The sequence below is a fragment of the Puma concolor genome, chromosome D4 (genome assembly GCF_028749965.1).
Source record: "Puma concolor isolate L17-30 chromosome D4, mPumCon1.1.hap2, whole genome shotgun sequence".
In the NCBI taxonomy this organism is placed as follows: domain Eukaryota; kingdom Metazoa; phylum Chordata; class Mammalia; order Carnivora; family Felidae; genus Puma; species Puma concolor.
This window is the reverse complement of record NC_141679.1, coordinates 19,159,480-19,179,370: the sequence shown is the minus strand read 5'-3', so window position 1 is coordinate 19,179,370 and position 19,891 is coordinate 19,159,480. Positions and strand designations below refer to the sequence as shown.

The 19,891-nt window shown below is 34.2% G+C and overlaps 1 protein-coding gene across 5 annotated transcripts in view; it reads right to left on the bottom strand.

Moving 5' to 3' along the window:
- VPS13A (vacuolar protein sorting 13 homolog A) overlaps positions 1-19,891 on the bottom strand; it is a 256,968-nt gene that overhangs the window by 10,447 nt on the left and 226,630 nt on the right. For 3 of the 5 annotated variants that reach the window (XM_025931580.2, XM_086685037.1, XM_086685039.1), the window contains one exon: positions 13,054-13,168. In XM_025931580.2, coding sequence (XP_025787365.1) covers positions 13,054-13,168 — 115 coding nt within the window. Of the gene's footprint in view, positions 1-9,903; positions 10,490-11,863; positions 12,855-13,053; positions 13,169-19,891 lie in introns of those variants that run through there. The other 2 variants (XM_086685038.1, XM_025931583.2) reach the window with 2 other exon arrangements.

The following is a 19,891-nucleotide window of genomic DNA, read 5'->3' as shown; positions in this document are numbered from 1 at the left end:
TCCTTATATAGCAAAACTCATTACAAACAGGTGAATAGAGAAGAATAGGGAACCCAGTCCCAAAGAAGCATGGGAGTGAAAGAATATGATGGCTTATCAACCATCATCTTCCATCATGCCGTAAAATCTACAAACATCATGCCTTTGATTACAATTTCCTAATTATTTCACTTTATAAGTTTTCTATATATTTAGACTTTTACTTTTCATAGCATCATTATAAATCATTTCAGAAAAAAAATTTTTTCAACCTAAAGCAAAGTTACTGTTCATCCAAACACGAACTTATATACACATGAAATAATGGAGAATCAGGTAAGTGTCTTACCCACCTACTCTTCAAAGCAACCTCATATGTGATTAGCTAAGATTACAGTTAAGTGACTTGCTTGGGGTCATACTGTCAGTTGCAAAAGTGGGCTCAGAAAAGTGGTTTCTTCCCTTCTAGTTCCAGTGCTTTTCACTATACCATGATGTTTCCTCTTATGGTGCCAGTCACACGTTTCCCATGGTACCTCAAAAGTGTCTTCAATATCCCTGATGCTGGATGTTGCTGAAGCAGGCTGCTAAAGCATTGCAGGCAGGCTGATTTTTTTTTTAGGTTAGTAGGGTTCAAATAGTTCAGTGTTAATATCCTGTCTTCCTCTTTCCCAAACAGATATTACGTATCAATGTTTCTGCTGAAATAATTTGTGATACCCTTTAAAATAAATGAAGAACTACAAAACTAGGGCTAGGAATCACTATATAGAGCCTTTGCATAAAGACAAAACTTTGGCTGAAATCCAATAATTAGGCTGAAGTATCAAGTACATTAGCCAGTATGTTAGACATGTTAGCCTCATTTAACATGCGGTGTAAAATAAAAAAACAAATTTTGCCTTATTCATCAAAATACACATCATCGTTTGAGAACACAAAGGAACTGTTACATAAAACTGTCAGAATTTATAGATAATTAAAATGTATGGTTACTGGTAAAAGGGTTCTTTTTGCATTAGAAGAGTATGTAGACCTTAGTTTATTAGATACAAATAAATCCAAAGTGACTGCAAACCTAGAAATACACTGATGGTAGGAACCTATAAGATAGGGGTGTCAGGGTCACCCTCTACTAACATCCACATTTCATATCAGGTAATTCCAATACTTTAGAAAAAGAAGAGACGCTGAAAATTATATTGCTAACACGTTCAAGTCGTCCAAATGCTATGAATCAGCAAAGTTCTATAACAAAAATATTTCTGAAAAGAACAAAGCAAAATATGAAAACACAGATACGGGGAATAAATCACAAACATGGAAGGCTTTAAATCCCAAACAATCTAAAGTGCTAATATTCATGGGAGATTTACTTCAGGAAATTGGATAAAGGATAAGAACACACAGTTCAGCGAAACAAAACAAAACAAAACAAATCAAAAAACCCCCAAATCTGATCAGTACCTGGCTCTTTTGGAAGACCACACAGTCTCATGGAAGTATAAATGGTTTTTGTTGTTTTTTTTTAAAAGACAGAAACATGAAGGATGAGAGGAAAATGAAATTCATCTAGATGAGAAATAAAGAGTAAGAATGCTATCAGACAAGACAATCTACTGGACAACAAATAAACAGCTTTATACACTGGCTAATTTGAATAGTCAGCAGATGATGGGGAAAGAGGAAAGGCCTATAAACAGATTATACTAAAAAATTAAGCTTGTTTTTAAAAACAACAAAATGTAGGTAGGTAATCGTAAATTAAAATAGTAAAGGCTATCATTTCTCAATTATTTAAGAAGTAAATAGACAACTTGTTCAAAACAATCGTATCTTTAGAGAAAAATGTGATCAAGAAGCATAACTTTCCTAGAGTTATTAGATTAAAGGTTAGAGATAAAAACTGTTTTACTAATTCACTTCAAACATGAGAGATTTCAGGGCCCTAGCCAGGAGACACAAGGCATTCAACCATGCTTCATTATAAAATGTAGTGGAAATTCATTACCTCAAAGCTCAATAATTTCATATACCTAACACAATAAATGTAAACAACAGTGAAGGAGTGTTATTTGGCTATTCTGTGAGGCAAGTTGATGTGGGAAAAAAAAAAAAAAAACAAAAAAAAACAACTTCAACTCTCAGTGACAGTCATCAAATCTGGTAAGGAATCAGGTCTTTCTGAATCTCCCATACCTTTGTCTCCTCCCAAGCTAATGAGCTATTCTGATTGTTAATCAAAAGGGTAAATTCTGCTAACAGTTTAGACCGGGAAGGAAAGTTGAGTATAACCCCGCCAACTTAAAAATCAAATCAAGTAAACTACTACTACCTTAAGAGATATGAACTATCATCAACTGGCTCAACTCAAAGACTGGAGAAAGGACAGAATTATGCTCATGACACAATTATGTGCATTGATAATAAAAGACCATTAAGTTGGCCCTTCCAGAAGAAGGGCCAAAAATAATTTTAAGTGGATAGTTACAAGTCTCTCTAAACACATTTCCAGCAGAACCTCTACTGAGCATCATTTATTGACCCATCATGCTACACATACTTAAGAACAACTTATTTTAAACATTTTAACATTTCTCTCAAAATAGTATGTAATTCAGAGCAGTCCAAATTACTGAGGATTGTTTCTATTGTTCACCAATTAATGTGTGGAAATGGTTGTGATATTTTAATTACAGTATTCTATTAATGTTGAAAGGAAGAAAAAGGGTAAGATTTATTAATGCTTTTATCCTGATAAAAAGGAGACAAATGTGGAACATAAAATTTATATAATGATGACCAAGAACTAGCATCAACTGGTATTCACCTGGAATAATGAAGATACAATGAGTTCTTACTATACACTGTACTAACAGTCACATACATTACCTTACTTGTTTAAATCCTATCAACACCACCAAGGTTACTGTCATCTTGGTACTATGTTACCAACACCAAGGTACTGTTGTATCTTGGTGTTATGATACTAACACTACTTAACACCAATTGTTAAGTAGTAGAATTATCTCCATTTTACAGTTTGGAAATTGCGGCCAGGCAAGCAGACTAGAAGATTATAAAGCTAGTGAAAGGAAAAGCTGGAGCTGAATTCAGGTTTACTTGGCTCTAGAATCCAGGCCCTGAGCCATAAGATACTGCTATAGCTCAGATAATTTTTATTGTCAAAATGGGTTAGCCCAAAGAACTACGTATAGTCCAGCAGATACAGTGAGCTGCCATTTTAACAGCTCACTGTAATCTGGATTCAGATATCCTACAAGCTGTACCGTATCTCTTACAATGCTCCAGTGTCATATAATACCTAGGAATCATTATCTTCTTGGATGGTTGGGTATATCTGGTCTCTTTTGATTCCTACAGTTTCTTAGAGCCTTGCATTTAGTAAGCAGCTCAACAGCCAATAGGAATGAGACTGTGAAGATCTGACAGGACAGGGATGGCCTCTAACATAGCTTTTGTTTTGTCCCCAATAACTAGAATAAAGTTCACTACAGTTATAATCTCAGAAAAGATGAACAGCAATGTTGACTACTCTCTTCAGATCTGTAATCTTAAGATCTAGAAGAGTGTCCAATACAAAACTAGTAAGACTTTAACAAAATACTTGTATGAATACATGACACTGTTCCTTCTTGGTATTCATATAACCTATACTACCAGATCATCTAGCAAAAATTCAATTACACGTATATAATTATACATTCACTTTTTTGGCAATTTTAAAATTTGAAATAGCCTGCCAATTCTATACAAGTTAACTTTACAAGAAACATGCAGCCTCCTATGCTTATATATTCCACCACTGGAGCTTCATGAGATCTTTAACTAAAACAACTACCTCAGACCGGAAGTGCCACAAAATGCCTACTGTACATTTTCTCCACACTGCTTCCTATAGGGTTCTTCACAGTGGTAATTTTTCACAGAAAATTTGACATTAAAATTCATTAGAGTCATCATCAAAAGTAACTGGGACATCAATTTCATTTGAATTTGTAACTAAAGAGTGATAGAAAAAGTACACGGTGCTTCCTTCCATAGATGACATGAAAGTTTGTTTTTGGATGAATCAAAGTGGCCTCCAATTTAATTCTGCATGAAAATGAATTGCTTCATTTGGCAAGAGAACACCTTTCTTTCATAGGACATTTGGCCAATAAAAAATATATTTTTCATAACTTATACCAATGTTTTCTAAGAACACTACTGTTAGAGCACACACTAAAAAAAGTCTCAAATGAGCTTTCCTAAGCTCAACTCATGCTGAGACTCTGGGTGCTGTCCACAGTAACCAGGGGAAGTCATATGAGGTAGAGCTCTAACACAGAAGTACAGAGGTCATGTACTGAGTTCCAGGTTACAATTTAGCACCTATAGCTAAAATAAAGGCTAAATAGCTTCTAAGCTAATAACTACTGCAAAGTTGAAGCTCTATTTGCACATCTTTGGGAAGAAGAGAGACTCCAGGTAAACCTACCTGAACATTTAAGGATTTATTTTAAAGTTAAATGTACTAAATTTTCTATTTTAATAGTATTTATCCTTCCCTAAAAGATTTAGAAATTGGTCTCATTCAGGTTACTGAATTAAAAAAGAATCAAAACAACCATTTTATAATTGATACAAAGAAAAAACTCAGGTAGAATCATCACCTCCAGAAAAAGATATAATTTCAAAGTCTTATTCAAAAGGTATTGTTATGTAATACTGGAAGGTTCTAAGTGGAGTGAATTGCTCTTCTGGTGCAAAATAAAGTCAGTGGGACTTACTACTAAATGTTGGAAAGAACAGGCCTTCTAAAATGATGTATCAAAGACTCTCTAAGAGACCTCCGCTAAATTGATAAATGATGTATTAGAATGTATCTAGGTTAATCTCCTTTCTCATAGGATCTGCTTTAGTTGAGATGCTAAGAGCTCTAACTGGCCTAGATAACAGGATTTGGCTCTCTTCAGTTGTCTCATCCCATTCAGAAACTGGCTTCTGGAGGGGAAGAGTTACAAACTGAAGAGTAAAATCCAATAAGCATCTGTCTCCTAGTTCTTGTCCACTTACTCAAAGTTTCAGATGAAGCCAGGAAGAATGTTCAGCACTACTCTGGTGATCTGACTGCCTACGGTAAGCCCTTTCTTCCAGATCAGTTGTAATTCTCCTCCAGAGGTAAAGGGAAAGACCACGTCGGCTGAAGGCAGTTATCTTCCAATTGCTATTAGGGCAGTGTTTGAGGCTAATTATAAACATCTGTAATTTCTGAAAGAAAAGAAATATACAACAAACAAAAACAGCCTCCCTTCTACAACAACTCACATAATCGCAACTATGATATTAAGGTAAGAGATGTAAGAGATTCAAAGACAACACAGATAAAGGTTTAAAATATCTGAAAAGCTTAAGAGTATGCTACCCTCGTGGAATAACCCAGCTGACAACATTCCTACACGTGAAGGACATAAGGATCACACACACTCCTTTTAAGAGGATATTTATTTAAGGGATGGAAACTTTGTAAAAAGGTACAAACATGTTCAGTTAAAAAGAAAATAAAACTTCTATAACTACAAAAAATTATAAAAATTGAGAAAAGGTTCTGCTGGCTTTTATGTATTCTAGAAATAAAGACCAGTTTCCCACATTGGGGATTATTCCATGGAGATAGATCACTTTTTTAATTTTTAGAAGTTAATAATTCTGCTTATAAAAATTTATAACATAACAGAAATTTATGTATTTGGATCACAATCATGTTAATAAAAAATTTAAAAAGGAAATATATCATAAATGGTGGGGAGATAGGATAATTTTTATTTCTGTAGTTTCTGACTTTTCTTCACTGAGCATGTACTACAGTCGCAAAGTAAAAAAAAATCTAATTTTTGAAAATTTTCTTATCAATGTTAGCTAACTGATTCACAAGAGGAATTTAGCTTTTTCCATGGAAGTATGGGTCTATCAATTTTTTACTTCATAGAAATCCCAAGTTCTACATTCAGAAAAATCTTTGTAGACGTATAGTTAAGCATTTTCTACTCTAAATGATAATCTCAATGATAATTTAGAAAAACACAGCATACCCAATCAAGAATTACGTGTTTAGCTAAGTCTCTAACTATCCTTTGTTTTTCAAAAACACTGATATTGACTATACTATTTTGAACAAATATATAAGCATCTCTAAGATTCAGAAAATGGCATAATGCAATTTAGCACATATCTTTGTTACCATTTCATTGCTTAGAATATACATATGTAATAAAAAGGCTATATTAAAAACCAACTTTACAAAGTTATTAGACATTTAATTTAAATCTCATTTTAGAGGTACACTATTGCTAAATAATTACCAAATAAATTCATCACACTGAGATAACGGACATGAAAATGGTCTACCGCATTAAAACTAACCAACCACAAACTGCTACATGTGAAAATTTTAAATTATTCTAACTAGCTCCCTAATAGAGACCAATTTGAAATCATGTGTTTTATTCTTCTTGGATTCAGTACTTTCGATAATGTTTTACATAGTACTGTTTATACTCACTGCACTTCATGAATTCAAACATTCATCCACTGAAATTAAAGATTAAGTTAACAATCTAAACATTTTTAATCTCCATTTATCTCAAAGGTGCAGGGATAAATTAAAATGGACATTCTTTTTACATACCCATCACAATTACTTGCTATAAATGAATAATTTATGTATCTTATTTAGACCCCCTAAGACCTTTAATGTTTTTTGACCATTATAAATTAATAATAAATTATACATTTGCAAGGAAATCTACAAAAACAAAACCAAAGGCTTGAAGGGGTAGTAGAAAAGTACTCAGTAACACTTTTGTTTGTCTCTGGTCCTCCTCCCATTACTATAAGATAGTATGATGCAAAATTTCACCACAGGGGTTAAATCAGACGAACTACTACAGCAGCTATTGTTCTTCAGGATATATGACCTTGGGATGTAAATACAGTATCATGTATTTCATGTTGAATATTGATGTCCTAGTCACAAATTACAATGGCTCTATTTGCAAATTTTAATAGCATCACTTTAAAATCAACACTTAACACTGATATGTTTTGAACAATTTCAAAATGTAAAATTTATAAAATCCAGATTATTTTAAATATGGAAACAAAGTGAAATTTATTTTTTTATAAGGAATATTGACAGCACTATTATTCTGGATTTACATTTGTTATATCCAATTCATCTTACTTCACTTATAGGCTGCTCTTATAAATTTATCCACGGTAAAGATGTCCACAATTTCAGGATTTTTATGAGTTTTTCTTCCTGCCAGTTTTCAATGTTACTCAAGTGTCAAGTAAATACAAAGGCAAAGAGAGAATGAGTGATGACTCCCTTAGAGATGATAGAAGAACCCCTCCTTTCCTTTTTCTATACATAAGCAGTGATCATATAGAAATTTAGAATATAAATAAAGGATATGGAAAGGTGTGGTACGACTTAATCTTTCAGATGTAGCTTTCTACACTTTCTCATTATAAAATACTTCCATTTTAAAATTCTAATTAATTATAAAGCCTCTAATAAGCATCTCATAAAAGTGCCAAAGTTGAACTTATTTTCTATATATTTGGTGAGGAGTAAGAAGATATTTTTGTTCATGTCCTATATTTCCAACATGAGCACACTGGTGTAAAATAACAGAGGAATCTTCAATCTTGAATTTTTCTGTAATAAAAAGCAACTTTTTTTTACTGGAAAAATAGTATTGGTGGTCAAAGCAGCTTGAAAAGATTTTTCCCTGGGCATGAAAACAGAAACAGAAAGAACAAGGGCAGTTATTCTGTTAAGAACATATTTCACTTCTAAGTACTAAAAATTTAAGAATGCTAAATCCTTAAGACTACATGAACTACATGACAGCTTATTAGTTACTAGAATATGGTTTTAAGTCATTGCACTGTTTAAGGGATCTTAAATAAATGTAACCCTGTCTACAATTTTCTTTTCATTAAAATGGCAAGGCAATGCTGAAATATCCAGAACTTTTCCCGATAAATTCTTACAAATCTTTATGAAACTTATACCATAGCATTAAGTGTCACAGACGAACCACAGGAAAGTCAGTAAATGCCTTGTAATCAAGAAGTTCAGTAGTTTTCCCACTTAGAAAGGCCCTGTGCCTCGCTGAAGTGTAAAAAGTCAATGAAGACATTTCCAGGCCTTTCCTAAGACATACGCAATACATAATAATAGGTTGTGCTCTTTCTAGCTCCTTGTAGAAGGAGTAGGTTTTGTTTGATTTTGGCCAGGGGTGAGAGACCAATGGCGATAAGATGGATTTACACTGTCTCTGATACAAGTCATGACTATTTTAATGGTCACTGTTCTCATGTATTTACTCATCCAAAAAGAGAAGAATAGTATTCTGGTGAAAACAATAATTAAATTATTTGGCACTCACATATTTCTTAGTCCTAGTATATACAACCTTGATTTCTATTTAATTTAAATGGAGGCGCCTGGGTGGCGCAGTCGGTTAAGCGTCCGACTTCAGCCAGGTCACGATCTCGCGGTCCGTGAGTTCGAGCCCCGCGTCAGGCTCTGGGCTGATGGCTCAGAGCCTGGAGCCTGTTTCCAATTCTGTGTCTCCCTCTCTCTCTGCCCCTCCCCCGTTCATGCTCTGTCTCTCTCTGTCCCAAAAATAAATAAATGTTGAAAAAAAAAAATTAAAAAAAAAAATGAATGCTAGGCAGGTAGAAATTTCAAAAGACCTTATCATTTTTTAGCTTCTTTTTTTGTAAGCTCAATACTAAATAATTAAACTAGTCATTTTCTAAGAAATAGAACAATGATTTATAGAACTAAAATCTTGGTAAACTTAAGAATCAGAAGAGATTCAGAAATGATGAGTTGAATCAATTAAACCAAAAGTTGATTAAGCAATTATTTACTACAATCCAATTAATATAATAAGCTCAATATAAACTGATTAACATAAGTCAAGGTAAATGTTTGTTGATCCAAAAACACAGCAGTCATAGGGATTACCATTTAACTAAAAAAGAATTAGAAGAGAGACACAGGCAAACCGAGAAACAGACTCTTAACTATAGAGAACAAACTGATGGTTTACCAGAGGGGCGGTAGGTGGGGGAATGGGTGAAATAGGTGATGGGGATTAAGGAGTGCACTTGTCCTGATAAGCACTGGGTAGTATAAAGAACTGGTGAATCACTATATTGTACACCTGAAACTAATACTATACTGTATGTTAATGAACTGGAATTGAAATAAAAGCTAAAAAAAAAAAATATATTACTACTAGTCATTCACCTTTAGACGATTTCTTTTGTACATCTAACTGAATAGTGAATTAGGACAAGATAGGGGTGCCTGGGTGGCTCAGTCAGTTAAGCATCTAATTCAGGCCACGATCTCAGTTTGGGAGTTTGAGCTCCGCATCAGGCTCTCTGCTGTCAGCGAGGAGCCCGCTTGAGATCTTCTGTCTACCTCTCTCCACCCCTTCCCACTTGTTCACAAGTAGGCGTGCTCGCTTTCTCTCTTGAAAAAAAAAATTTTTTAAAAATGGGACAAAATCGTTCAAGTTGAAAATTAAAAAAAAATACTATAAAAATACTATAAAAATTCTTCTAATATCCTGAATTAATCTGTAATATTTTATAACAGGGATATAGCATATGGATATTTAGGTTAACAAATAAATATAATGGCTATAAAACCAACTCTGTTCCTTGTTTCACAAAAATATACATATAATGAAATAAAAAGTGAACCAAAGAACATTATTTTTCATTCTAAGACTACACATTATATCACCACCTAACCTTCCATGACAAATCATGAATGTTCCTTATGAGAGTGGTACAACCTATATGATTTTGGAATAGAACAACACATTCATATTGAAGTTACATAAGTTTATTATTATTAAAAGAAATTTGACAAAAATACTTTTCAAATGCTAAATATAAAATATTGACTTGGTGTTCCTATTATTTTTCTTTTACACAATGGAATTATAGCCCAGAAAATTTACAGAGAATATTAGAAATGGCATTTGGCTAATAAGCAGATAATTTAAAAGAAAACTAGTGAACATTAAAGAAATATTTAAGTCTACCTTTAAATCGTAAAGACAAACTCTGCGTTTTATAAAGCCACAAAACATATACAAGCAAATGGTAGAAAATACAATATGCCCCACTTTGGATGTAAAATACATTTTTCTGTGCTTAATAATGCAATTACTTTGCTTTCTGAAAATGTGTCAAAACACATTTTCAAAGGAAAAAGGTATTTTCACTCCTTACAAATGGATATATAGGCATTAGGGTAGCAGTCATACAAAACATGTTAATGAAACATTCCAAATAAAATGACAAAGAACACATGAATTTAACATTTCAGATCTGACTCATCATCATCATCATCATCATCATCACTACTGCTACTGTGAGTCATGATCCACTCCCTGTAGACCTGAATTTTCTGTAAGCATGGTAAAGGAAAAAAGAAGCACAAAGGTTAGTCAGGCATGGCAAAATGCTTGCAAACATGTAAAATTGTGAAATGTTCGAGTTAGAATAATTTTGAAGCAGACTTTTCAGATGAGTAGGACAGTAATTATGGATATATTCCATAACTTAAGAGACCTAAGACTAATAAGTTCCACTGGTTGGTACACTCAATGGGTAAAATAATTCGGTAATACCAGTAAGGTATTTCGTGAATATGTTAGAATTGTTATCCTATTTCTCTAGCAGGTAACCTGAATTGACTACCAGGAAGCACTATAATATGGCACTTCTTTCTAGATGCAAAGGCATACAGAGTATATTTTATATTTAATGATATTTTGATCCATATAATTTAGTGAACAGAGTACCTTTTTTGGAGAATTAGAAAAAGAAAAATGAGAAACATTTCAAATATTAAACATTTTCGAAGGGCACCACTGTCAAGTCACTTAGATGAAATCTTGGCAGATGAGATTTTAAATCCTGTTTCTATGTCATCTACTTTTTTTCTATATACTGCCATTCATGGATTTTAAACTGTTTGCTAATAACAGACTTGTGATTAAAAAAGCACCATTACCACCAAACCAACAACCTACTTCTTACACCTGTAAGAGATAATGCTAACCAAAAACATCCTAAGGCCTCTGGTGAATTCCTACAGGTGTTCCAGCTACTACTGTATTTATGCTCTTGCTGAAAAACAAGTAAAATGGCTGACAAGGATTGTGAGGTTTTAGTCCTTTAAATAGCTCTTTTAGCAATTAATACTAAGACTGGCCTACTAAAAATAATATGCACCTTTAAAAACACACAGTCAAGAGTCCTGACCTTTAAATCCCAAAATTTAAAGCTTCAGTTAACAATTAATGAATGTATAAAATACATTTACTTGTCACTAAAATCAAGTTGTCAGCTGTGAGAAATTTTTGGTATCTCATGTCTCTCTCCTTTTCTTATAATCTTTTCCCTGATAATGAGGATGTATTTCTAAATTCTCCTCACTACTCACACTTCCTTCTTACTAAATTTATTAAAAATTTCTCAAGAAATATTTTTAGTTTTTCAATAGGTGATGACTAGGCACTCCAATAAAATGTTAGTACTATGTTATTAACATAAGTTATTAATGTAAGGAACACGTTACTTCCCTAACACGGGAAGGCAGCAACTGAATAGAAGTATATTTTTCAAATGTATTAACCGTAGGTGACTTCTGCACCATTTGCATCTTCCAAAGAATGATACACTGTCATTGCAGAGATTGTACGAAATGCCTTTTAGAGCACAACCTCTCACTAGATTGCCAGTTCTACCCCATATGCAATTATTTTGAGGCTTTAAAAACATTTTAAATACAGTATCACTTTATTAAATAATACACATTAACTCAATGGTCATGTTTTACTATATTAGATGGAAGCACCTTTTATTCAAAATGATATTCTCTACATGTAGTGGGTAAAATACTGAAGTTTTAAATATTTACCATGGTCATTTTCAACATGAAAATATTTAAAATATCAAGGCTATAAAGGAAGCACCATATCCTTACAGGTTATTATTACTACGAATATTTTCAAGTCTACTTAACATAACGACTCCTGGTTTGTTTTCAAACAAGTGATTTACTTTAGTACTCCACATCTAAACCACAGATGAAGTTACTTGAAATCGGTATAACCTATTATGTATGCTACCTACACCATAATCCAAATTTTAAAAAGGACAATTTTCAAAGTAAGAAAAGTATCTAAACTGGTAAAATATTCTACCTTCAAATGGTCTGTTTCAAAAGCCAATTTTCCTTTCTAAAAGATGTTGGCTTTCATGTGAACTGCTTATCAGATTCCACAGGTTTTAAATAGACTACACAAGCATAAGGCAGGAAGAAGGTCATGGCCACTTGAATATTTTCCAAAGAAAAGCCTAAGAAACCCAAGAATTCACAATAGCAGTAGAACTGATTTTTCCCTTATCCGTGCCCAAGTGGACAGGAGAATTGTATTAAAGCTACCAGCGGCTTGATATGCAGAGGGAGTCCCCTACACAGAAATGGTCTAACTGGTTAAGTAAGTACCACCAATTATGAGGGTACAAAAGGCATGATGGTTTGCAACAAATCTAGCAAATCCAGTACAGAACTAAGAATACCCTATACCGAGATCAGATTCACTAAAATCCTATACAAAAAGTTACCAATATGAAAGCTTTTCTTTGTATTCAAAATACTGAAACAGCTGTACGTAGTTTGTAAATTTTAAGACTAAAATCTACTGCTGGCTTTCACTTGCAAAGTCATGCATTAACTGTTTTCATATCAAACTTTTTGATGCCTGTAAAAAAGAAAAAAAAATCTTATAGTAAATAAACGTACATTAAAACCTAAGTAAACATAAAAAACTTCTAAACAGAATTAAGCAAAACATCTAAAGCCCAAATAATCTAATATATATTGGAATCATTATATAGATACTTGTAATAAAGCAAACTTGACTAAATTAATCTTAGTGTGTAAGATACTTCTTCACCCACCTGTAACATTTGGTTGCCAGTCCCATCCCTCAACCTGTAAGGTCTGATAACTCCATCCTCATTAAAGAATCGAGGGGGTCGCAGGCTCTCCACTTCATCAGAACTCTCTGTAGCTCTACAGAGAAGAACATATAGCTTGAGTATAAAAACTACTCAAATACTCTTATGTACAATTTAAAATGCAACTACTGAAAAGAATGTTCTTTTGGATAAGACTCTCACATCACTCCTCTATTTTAAAATTTGTCTTTACGACACCAATAAATGTAAGTTCTCTAGAAAAATATAGACTTGAAGTTTGTTTACAGATTGTCTTGGACTTTCTTTGTACACACTAATCAGAGAATCAGCAAATGATGAGTACTGCTTTTTTCTTTTTTTCTCTGCTTTAAGGCTTTTAACTTCTTTTTCTTTTCATACAATACTGTTTGGTTCCTCCAATACAATGCTAAATACAAGAGGGGACTGTAGACAACCTTGTCTCATTCTTAGCTTTAAAGGGAAAGCTTCTACTGAGTTTTCCATGAGGAACCAATATTAACAATAATTTTCTTTTTTAAAGGCACCTTTTGCCAAGCCAAGGAAGTTCATTTCCACTCTTAGTTAGCATATAGTTCTTGTTATTGTTTTGGAAAATTTTGAATGGGCAATGAAATTTAATTAAGAAATTCCTGTCTGGTCATTGCTGTGACCTTTGGTTAATCTCCTTCAATCTACTATTGCTATAAGTCAAATTACATGTATGTTGTTTAATGTTCAAATACCCTAACATATTCCTACTTGGGCTGATATGCATTGCTTGAAATACATACTTTGCTAAATCTGGTACTGTAATAATTTAACATTTTTGACTGTATGGACCTACATGAGAATGGTCCATTTGTTTGTTCACTCATTCAACAAATATTCAGAGATTCAATAAATATTAAGAACTTACTACATAACGTACCCATATATATAAAACACATACCATGGGGTAAATTCATCAGTTAAAAAGCAGATTGGCAGAATGGATAAAAAAAAGTTGATCCAACTAAATGCTGTCCAAAAAAGATTCGCTTTAGAATCACAGACACAAATAAGTTGAAAATAAAAAGATGGAAAAAGATATACCATGTAAACAGTAACTAAAAGAGAGGTGGAATAACCATATTAAGTTCAGAAAATAATTAAACTTTAAACAAAAAATTCTCAGATACAAAGAACATTTTACAAGAAAAGGGTTAATACATCAAGAAGATATAAAAATTTTAAACATATAAGTACTTAACAAGAGAGTTCTCAAATACATGAAGCAAAAACTGGCAGAACTAAAAAGAGGAAAAAATCTACAATTATAGTTATTTTTGTATCCTACTTTCAGTAGTGAGTATCATATAGACAAAAGATCAGCAAGGGAATAGAAGATATGAATAACACTATAATCTAACTAGACCTAACAGGCATCTATGCAGAGAACACTTAATTCAATAATAGCAAACTACATATTCTTCTCAAGCACACACAGAATACGTTCTGGGACAGACTATGTTTTAGGCCATAAAACACATCTCAGTAAATATAAAAGTTATACTAAAACTTGTAAAGTATGTTTTTTTCTGGCCACACAGAATAAAACTAGAAATCTATGAGAGAAGGAAATTTGAGAAATTCACAAATTTGTGGAAATTAAACAGCAGAAGCCTAAATAATTAAAGGTCCAAGAAAAGTAACAAAGGAAAGTAATTACTTTGAGACAATTGAAAACAAAAACACAACAAACCAAAACTTATGGGATGTAGTGAAGACACCGCTCAGAAAGTAATTTATACTGTGAGTGCCCAACACTTAAAAAGAAGATCCCAAATCAATCATCTAACTTTACACCTTGAGAAACTAGAAAAAGAAGAGCACACTAAACCCAAAGCTAGCAGAATTTGGAGGGAAATAAGAAAAATTAGGGCAGAAAAAACATTAGAGGAAAGAAAAATACAATAGAAAAACAATGGAGGGAGTCAATAAACCAAAAATTGGTTCTTTGGTAAAGTCAACAAAAATGACAAACCATCAGACAAAGGAAAAAAGAGAGGGAACTTAAAATGACTGGAAAGAACAGACAATATGATTAAGACTTAAAGAGACTGAGTGAGTAGTCAAAAAATTTACCAGAAATAAAGGTCAAATCCAAATGGCCTCACTGGTGAATTTTATCAAATGTTTGAAGAAAAATTAATGTAATTCTTCCACAAACTCATCTCAAAAAATGAAGAGAAGGGAATACTTCCTAATTATTCTAGGAAGACAGTACTACCCTAATAACAAAACCAGGCAAAGACATGACGAAAAAACGACAGGCCAATGTCACTTGTAAATACATACGCAAAAAAACTCAAAATTTTAGCAAACTAAATCTAGCAGCTCATAAAAAGGATTATACATCATGACCAAATGGGATTTATCCCAGCTATGCAATGTTGGTTCAATGTATGAAAATCAATTAATGTAATACACTATATTAATAAAACAAAGGAAAAAGAAACAATGTAAATTTAATTAATATTAGAAAAGCATTTGACAAAACCCAACATCCTTTCATGATAAAGGCACTCAAACTCAAAATAGAAAGGAACTTCTTCAACCTGATAAAGAATATCTACAAAAAAGCCATGGCTCATATCATAGTTAATGGTGAAAGACCAAAAGCTTCTCTCTAAAATCAGGAGTAAGACAGGCATGACTGGTCTTGGTAATTCAACACTGTACTAGAGTTTTAGCCAAGGTAATTAAGCAAGAAGAAGAAACAATGGCATTCAGATTGGAAGGAAAAACTAAAACTACTTTTATTTTTATTTCAAAAAAATTTTTTTGGGGGGGGGTGAGGGGTAGAGAGAGAGGGCGATACAGAATCTGAAGCAGGCTCCATGCTCAACTGACTGAGCCACCCAGGTGCCCCATACTACTTTTATTTCTACATGGCATGATATTATATATACGAAACCATAAATAATCCAACTATTAGGGGCGCCTGGGTGGCTCAGTGGGTTAAATGTCTGACTTCAGCTCAGACAGTGATCTCATGGTTTGTGAGTTCTAGCCCTGCATAGGGCTCTGTGTTGACAATGCAGAGCCTGCCTGGGATATTCTCTCTCTCTCTCTCTCTTTCTCTCTCTCTCTCTTCCCCCCCCCCCCCCCACTTCCCTGCTCCCACTCTCTCTCTCAAAATAAATAAATAAACTTAAAAAAAAAAAAGAATCCAACATTAGGGCTAACAAACAAGTTTCATAAGGTTGCAGAATAAAAGCTCAATATACAAAAACTAGTATTTCTATATACTAGCAATACAATCCAAAAATGAAATTAAAACATAATAGCATCAAAAAGAATGTAATACTTATGAATGAATTTACGAAAAGACACAGATATTGAAAACTACAAAACATCATTGAAAAAAAAATTAAAGACTGAAATTAATGGAAAGACATCCATTTTCATAGATTGGGGAGACTTAATATTGTTAAGATGGCAATAATCTCCAAATTGATCTTGATTCAACACAATCACTATTCAAAATTCCAGCTATCCTTTTTTGCAGAAATTAACCATATGCTAACTGAAGTGACTCAGAATATCTAAATAATCTTGAAAAAGAAGAACAAAGTCAGAAGACTCATACTTACTGATTTCAAAGCTTACTTCACAGCTACAGCAATGCAGTGTGTTACTGCATTAAGGATATACATTCAGATCAATGGGACAGAACTGAGAGTCTAGAAATAAACTCAAATTTATAGTCAACTGATATTGGACAAGAGCTTCAAGACCATTCAGTAGGGAAAATGTAGTCCTTTCAAAGAAATGGTGTTGGGGGCGCCTGGGTGGCGCAGTCGGTTAAGCGGCCGACTTCAGCCAGGTCACGATCTCGCGGTCCGTGAGTTCGAGCCCCGCGTCGGGCTCTGGGCTGATGGCTCAGAGCCTGGAGCCTGTTTCCGATTCTGTGTCTCCCTCTCTCTCTGCCCCTCCCCCGTTCATGCTCTGTCTCTCTCTGTCCCAAAAATAAATAAATGTTGAAAAAAAAATTTAAAAAAAAAAAAAAAAAAAAAGAAATGGTGTTGGGACAACTAGATTTGCACATGCAAAAGAATAAATATGGATCCAAACTCTCATCACATACAAAAATTTAAAAAGTTTTTTAAATGTTTTTTAATTTATTTTTGAAGGAGAGAGAGACACAGCATGAGCAGGGGAGGAGCAGAGACAGAGAGAGGAAGGCAGGCTCCAGGCTCCGAGCAGTCAGCAAAAAGCCCGATGCGGGGCTCGAACCCACAAACTGTGAGATCATGACCTGAGCTGAAGTCGGACGCTCAGCCGACTGAGCCACCCAGGTGCCCCATCACATACAAAAATTTAAAAATTAAAATGAATCAAAGACCTGAACTTAAGAGGTAAAATTGTAACTCTGCTAGAAGAAAATATAGGTGTAAATCTTCATGACCTTGGACTAAGTAATGCTTTCTTAGGTATGAGAGCAAAAGCACAGCAACCCAAGAACATACAGATAAATCAGACTTCATCAAAAAGCACCAGCAGAAAAGATAAAAGACAATACATAAATAGGAGAAAATGTGGTCTAGTTTCCAGAATATATAAAGAACTCTTACAGTTCAACAGTAAAAAGATAATCAGCTCAATTAAAAAATGTAAAAGATATTTTACATGAATAGACATTTCTTCAGGAAAGATATACAAATGGCAAATAAGCAAAATGATATGAATGTTCTATATCATTAAGAAATAGCAATCAAAACCACAATGAGATATTACTTTACACCCAATAGATTAGCTATTTAAAAAAAGCAAAATGGAAAATAACTAGTGTTAGAGAGGATATGGAGATATTAGAAACTTCTTCACTGTTGATGGGGATATAAAATAGTGCAGCTGCTGGGGAAAACAGTTTGGTAATTAATTCAGTAAGTTAAACACAGAGGTTATCAAACTGACCAAGCAATTCCATTTCTAAAGAAAAACTCAAGAGAACTCAAAGCATATATCCACATGAAAACTTAAAATGTTTTCAGCAGCACTGTTTGCAACAGAGTAAAAACAACCTAAATACCCATCAGCTAAGAAACAGATAACCAAAGGGAGTCTATCCATACAATGGCGTATTTACTCATAAAAAGAAATGAAGGTCTCATTTATGCTACATGGATGAACCTTGAAACATCGTAATTTTAAGTGAAAGAATCCAGGCACACAGAGGCTACATACCGTATGATTCCATTTATATGAAATGTCCAGAAAGTGTAAATTTACTGACAGAAAGTAGAATAGTTGCCATTGGCTGAGAGGAAAGAGACATGATAACTGTTGACAAGTGCAGGGTTTTCTTTGGGGTGATTGAAAATGTTCTGGAAATAGTGCTGATAGTTGTACAACCTTGTGAATGCTAAAAGTTACCAAATGCATACTTTAAGACGGCAATTTCTTATAGTATGTGAATTATATCTCAATTTTAAATAGACTCTATTTGGGTATTTAAAGTAGTATGAAAGATTTTGGGGGTCCATGGGAGGGAGGTAGATGGAGTTAGGAAAGGGCAACAGGAAGTATCTGTGTGGTGAACTACTTACTACCCTGACTGGTGGATACATGAACATAACACAGGTGATGAAACTGAATGGGATGAGGGCACACAGAAGCAAGTGAGTCCAAGTCACGGTGGGAAATCTGAATAAAATTGATGGATTGTATCAACATCGATATCCTGGCTGTGATGCTGTACTATGGATATGCAAAATGTTACTACTCTGAAATCTAGGAAAACATGTAGTGGCCTGGATGGTGGTTCTCAAAGAAATCATGCCAGATCCCTGAACTTCTGAATGCCATTTTACAGGGTCAAGTCTATGAGGATGAGGTGAATTTAAGGACTCTGAGATGAGGCGGTAGTCCTGGATTATCTGGGTGGGACACGTCATCACAGAAGAGACCCAGAGGGAGAGTAAGCATACAGAGGAGGAGGTGATACAAAGATGAAGGCAGAGGTTGGAATGATGTGGTCACAAGTCAAGAAATGCCTGCGGCCACCCGGAGGAAGAGGGAAGGTGCAAATTCTACCTTCCAGAGGGACTGCAGCCTTGCTGGCACCTTTAGTTCTGACTTCTGGCCTCCACACCTATAAGAGGATGAATGTTTAGCATTTAAGCCACCAAGGTCATGGTCATTTGTTACAGCAGCCAGAGTAAACACAGTACAGTGTACAAACAAGGGATCTCTCCACATTATTTCCTACAATTGAATGTGACTCCACAGTTATCTCAATTAAAAAACAAAAACAAAACAAAACTCCCACAGGTCAAGCAATGTTTTAAGTCATGTGGAAATAGACAAGAGCCACTGCATTCATAGAACTTACGTTCTACCAGGAGAGACAAGCAAGGTAAAATTTATAGTGTATTTAGTGATGAAAAGAGCTAAAGGGGGCGGGGGAATCAAGGAAGGAAGAGATATGTGATGTATCTGGGGGCAGAATAGGGGATAAAATGAAACTTTAGGGTGGCCATGGCAAGGCCTCACTCACTGGGAAAGTAACTGTTGAATAAAGGAAGCAACCATGTAACAGAAGAAAGAGTATTCTAAGCAAAGGTTAAGGAGGGGGTACCATACCTCCATTGTAAGTTCCACACCAGTTTTTAGAACAAATTTCTAATACTCTTACATGATGCTGAATGGGGAAGTGAGGATTTCCCTTTCCTCTTAAACAACAGTACAGCTGGGATTGTCTGTGTCTTAGCTTTCGGAACACCGCCCTCTCGATTATCCCCCTTATTTAAGGGCCATTCCTTTCCAGACTCCT